The 5,317-nt window shown below is 35.9% G+C and overlaps 1 protein-coding gene across 1 annotated transcript; it reads left to right on the forward strand.

Moving 5' to 3' along the window:
* The first annotated feature begins 626 nt into the window (after positions 1–626).
* Positions 627–2,939, forward strand: LOC107023527 (60S ribosomal protein L7a-1-like). Its single transcript, XM_015224242.2, has 6 exons — positions 627–777; positions 853–1,105; positions 1,926–2,095; positions 2,187–2,315; positions 2,386–2,478; positions 2,556–2,939. The coding sequence occupies exons 1-6, from the start codon at positions 775–777 to the stop codon at positions 2,685–2,687; spliced, it is 780 nt and encodes a 259-aa protein (XP_015079728.1). The 5' UTR covers positions 627–774; the 3' UTR covers positions 2,688–2,939.
* The last annotated feature ends 2,378 nt before the right edge of the window (positions 2,940–5,317 follow it).

The raw sequence follows: 5,317 nt of genomic DNA on the forward strand, positions 1-5,317 counted from the left end.
CTACTTTGCTAATTTACCCTTTTTAATTAGGGATAATTACACAACTAAGCAAATTTATACTATTTAATTACTCATCATAGCTTTAGTTTGCTATAATTAACACTTGCAACTAATATTATACATTAAGTATGTGGACTGACTTCGAGTTTGTATATGTATAATTCGCCAAGATATACAAATAGATATGTATAATATACAATTATTTAACCTATATACATATACAATTCACCTTTCTCACACTCTTTGCCCTCACTCGCTCGCCTCTCTCCTCCCTCTCTCAATCTCGCTTGCCATATATACAAATGTATATGTATAATATACAATTATATACATATACAATTCACCTCTCTCCCACTCTCTGCCCTCTTTCCTCAATCTGTCGATCTCGATCGTCTCTCTCCTCCCTCTTCTAGTCTCGCTCGGCTCTCCTCCCTTTCCCAATCTCTCTTGCCATATATACAAATACATATGTATAATATACAATAATTTAACCAATATATATATATATATATACAATTCACCTTTCTCCCACTCTTTTTCCCTCTCTCGCCTCTCTCCTCTCTCTCCCAGTCTCACTCACCTCTATGCTCCATATAGCATGTAGCTATAAATTATAATTATCGAATTATAGTTTTGGAGAGTAATTAATTATTTTTAAGTGGCTATACGTGAAATTTTCCAACAAGCAAAAGGAGTCCGGCCCAAACAGCGAAGACATGTTATATATGTGTTGTGCATCGCCAACTCTAGGGTTTTGATCCGTCTCCCGCAAAAATGGTATGCTCAATCCTCTATGGTTCCAGTTCCGTACCTTCTTCACAAGTATTGACATTGATTATTGTTTCTGTGTAGGCTCCAAAGAAGGGTGTTGCAGTAGCAGCAAAGAAGAAGGCGGAGAAGACGTCGAAGGTGGTGAATCCACTGTTCGAGAAGCGGCCAAAACAGTTTGGTATCGGTGGGGCTCTGCCACCGAAGAAGGATGTAACAAGGAACGTGAGATGGCCTCGGAATGTTACCCTTCAAAGGAAGAAGAGGATTCTCAAGATGCGATTGAAGGTCCCTCCTGCTCTCAACCAGTTCACCAAAACCCTAGATAAGAATCTAGGTCAGTATAATATTGTAACCTTATATCCTCTTGCTTTTTGGTGAAAGTTGGTTGCTGTATTTTTGCGACATCAACGTCCATTTCCTTATATTTGCACCTTCAAGGTAAATCTCTGGCATCTATGTTTAGTACACGAGCTACTTCCTTTCATCATACAAGTATGTTTTATGGTGCATGTTATAAACTGGAACTTCAACCAGAATTGGTGTCATGAGTAGCGAAGCAATTATAATGAATGGAGTATCTTGTTGGAACTGTTATGTGTTCCCCTAGATGTCAGAACTATGCCTCATTGTGTACTTGAAGATGGTTGAGTGAAGTGGTTGTTTGTGCTAGACTTGTGGGCTTTTATGATTCCAATTTTATCATGTCAGTGAAGTTTGCAAAAACATAGGCTTTTTTGCTAAGTTAGCAATATGGATTACATTTCCAGGCTCACACCTCTGGAACTGTGGCTGGTGGTTTGTTTTATAGTTCATAACCAAGTGGTTGACTGTGAGCTACTATTGTCCTTTTTAGAAGAAGTTTTTTGTTTGGATAGTTCAGAAACTACTACTATCTGTCATTGTTGAATAATAAATTTTATATATTCGTAGTTCATTTCTGGCAAAATATATTGTTTTGGGAAAATGTAGTATTTTGGAATGTTTTATTAAGCTGCTGCCATGTAACCATTATGATTTTCCTGTATACCAAGATTGATAGTATTGTTTATTAGCTCTCAACTCATCTTCTGTTTTGTTTTTACTTGCATGAGCTATTTTATGTCAGTGACACTGATTTGAATTTTTCCATTGTGTTTGCCCTTTGAACATGCCAGCTACCAACCTTTTCAAGATGCTTCTTAAGTACAGGCCTGAGGACAAAGCTGCAAAGAAGGAGCGTCTTGTTAAAAGGGCTCAAGCTGAAGCTGAAGGAAAAACACCTGAAACAAAGAAACCCATTATTGTGAAGTATGGCCTTAAGCATATCACTTACCTTATTGAGCAGGTTTGTTTTGGTCTTGCGAATTCTATCATACTTTCTCAAGCACACAGTTTTTCATCTTTATAGTAACCATTTTCAATTGATGTCCTTTCAGAACAAAGCTCAACTAGTAGTGATTGCTCATGATGTGGACCCAATAGAGTTGGTTGTCTGGCTGCCTGCACTATGCAGAAAGATGGAAATTCCTTACTGCATTGTGAAGGGGAAAGCACGTTTAGGATCGGTAAGTACTATTAAGTCTGTTTTCTTAATGCTTCCCAACAGATTAGGTACTGATATTGATGACTGCACAGATCGTGCATAAGAAAACTGCTTCAGCCTTGTGTTTGACAACCGTGAAGAATGAAGACAAAATGGAGTTCAGCAGAGTTTTGGAGGCAATTAAGGTATCTCGGCTGAGTTTTGTTTGCATTTTGACGTAATCTCTTCTAGGATTTCTCTTGATGGTTTTTTACTTTTTCAGGCCAACTTCAATGATAAGTATGAAGAGAACAGGAAGAAGTGGGGTGGTGGTATCATGGGCTCCAAGTCACAGGCCAGGACCAAGGCCAAAGAGAGAGTTCTTGCTAAGGAAGCTGCCCAGAGGTTGAACTAAGAGCTTGCTGTGATATATACACTGCTATTGGATTCAAGAGAGCAATCCAAGTTTTGTGTTTGGTTTACATGCTCGACAATGTTAGAGATATTAGTTCGATAAGTTCCATCATTATGTTTGCCTTCTGCAGATTATTGCTCTGTCGAAGCTTAAAATTAAAACTTTTTGACGTTCTTTTTAGATGTTTTGTTGAGTGTTTTTTATGGCTGTGAATTGCTCAGTTATTCAAGTATCCATGCTTTTACTGCTTAATCTTTGCTAATTTAGTGCAAACTCTAGTTTAGGAATTACTGCCTTCCTGCTATCCTGGTTTGGCAAATGTTCACCAATTGTTCTATGCTGTTATTTTTCCCACCAATCTATATGCCATGTCAATTATTCTTTCCCTAAACTCCATTGTTCTTGGGGCAGTCATGAGACAGCCTAGAGGATTTTCTCCTTCTTCAATAGGGTTGAACCAAGGGGATCTGCTATCACCAACTCTATTCATTCTGGCGCAAAAGTTATGTCAACAGCCTTGAATGTTTCACTGCAGAAAGAGTTCAAAATTTTTGAGATGTCTAGAGGGTGTCCAAAAATCAATGCCAACTTTTTACAGGAAGAAGTATGAGAAGGTGTCAGGATAGAGAATCAACAAAAATGTGTCACAAATAGCAAAGGTAGCCATTGAAACTTTAACGAATGATTTTCCTTTTATCTAATGAAGGCCGGCTCAATAAGATTAGGGCTTAAACCCAAACTTTAGAGAGGGTCAAACAGACAACACATGAATGCTCCACTCATATTGGTGAGATATCTGAAATCAGCACCAGTCCTAGTGTCATCAAAGTGGGAAATGATCTGAACGTGTTTCGTGATGCAGACAAGGGTGCATGCATTAATAGTAGAAAGTCTTATTACTGGATTTTTAGTCTAGTATAGAGGCTCCCTTATCTCTTGGAAATCTAAAAAGCAATTGATAGTCTCTACAAGTTCAGCAGAGGCTAAATATAGCAATGGCCTCTACAGTTGCGGAAGTGGTTTGGATTGTTGGCTTGCTTCAGAAACTGTGTAATATCTCCCTTCTGCCACTATACTCAGACAACACCTCACTCTTCGGATAGCTGCTAATCCAGTCTTCCATAAGAGGACAAAGCACATTAACATTGTCATTTTATAAGGATAAAGATTCAAGATGGATTGACTGTCACAACCGGCTTCGTCTGATCAACCTGTTGATGTTTTCACTAAGGCTCTTGAAAGAGGTCCTCATGCACATCTTATATCCAAACTAGAAATGAAAGACAGTTTCATAGCTCTTAGCTTGAAGGAGGGTGTAAAAGTATTATTATGTAAATGTGTAAGTGTGCGCTGATGATGTTGGTCACATTTATAGATTATGGTGTGCATCACACAATTGATTGTGTAATTAAGCCAAGTTGGTTAAATGGTTTATTATGATTTGTTAGAAACAGTTAGTGAGTTGAGACACTTAGATTGGATCACAACATGGTTGTCGCGTGGTATATAATGTATTGTAGATTGCAGATAATCAATGAAGTTAGTTTTTCTCTGATCACACTCAATATGTATGTTCCTCTCTGTTCTTAGTTAGTGTTGCTACATCAAGTTTTACTCTACATTTCATAAGCTCAACAGTTTTGATTCATTTGTTTTAATCTTGTTGTTTGCTTATGATTGTGAAGAGGAGAGGCTTCGCACGGGCCTGTTTTGATTCATGTGGAATGCAAACTTAAAAGATTGAGATTCATTTAATTTTGTTTTTAAAAACAACTGCAGCCTAAAAATTTGCTTAAAATAAGACGGTGGATATATATTTGTTTTAAACAAACAACTTATTCTTAGAAAGTATGCAATGTTTATTAGTTTTAATACAACAAACTAAATCAATCAATAAAAGACAATCTCAAGATAACTAATCTAAGAATAACAATTGCAGAATAACTAATCTCATCATAATTTATTTTCAAATCAAATGACTCCTAAGGTTCTTCTATAAAAATAATTTTTTAAATGGTTGTAATTAAGAACTCACTCGTATAAACAAACCAATAAATTTTTTATTTATCGATTTTGATCTTTAACGGTTCAGTTTTCGTAACCAATAAGAAAATGCTTCTAAAAAAATATATGACTTCTCTAATAAATTTGACGCGACAAGACAATAATGTAACTTTACAAATGCTTATAAAGTAGAAACAATAATTATAAACATGAAAAGAACTATACATGTCTAACAAAAATAGAAATTAAGAGGAATAAGGTTCTTACTTAAGGTTTGGAAGGTTTCTTTAATGTAAAATTATGAACTCAACGAATTATGAAATGAAGGCTAAATGACAAAGACATAACTAGTAAGATACTTTGATAAATACTTAATGTTTATGTATAGGTAAAAGTAGTAAATTATTAGTCTTAATGGGTTATCGATTTAACCAATAACCCATGATTGAAAACCAATACCGCACCGATGACCCGATATATATTCTTTTAATAAAACATTAAATAACCGTTAACCCAATAGCAATAAACCAATAGCATTTTTTTCAGTTTGATTTATCGATCTGTTCGATTTTTGCAAACCCTTACCGCCAATACTTATTGAATAGCTTGAAATATATTATCCCGTA

Source organism: Solanum pennellii, chromosome 6, assembly GCF_001406875.1.
Source record: "Solanum pennellii chromosome 6, SPENNV200".
NCBI lineage: Eukaryota > Viridiplantae > Streptophyta > Magnoliopsida > Solanales > Solanaceae > Solanum > Solanum pennellii.

Excerpts from the sequence above, each read along its gene's own strand:
- LOC107023527 (XM_015224242.2), top strand. Across the intron at positions 1,106-1,925 it reads AACCCTAGATAAGAATCTAG|CTACCAACCTTTTCAAGATG; the intron begins GTCAGTATAATA and ends TGAACATGCCAG. Across the intron at positions 2,479-2,555 it reads GAGTTTTGGAGGCAATTAAG|GCCAACTTCAATGATAAGTA; the intron begins GTATCTCGGCTG and ends TTACTTTTTCAG.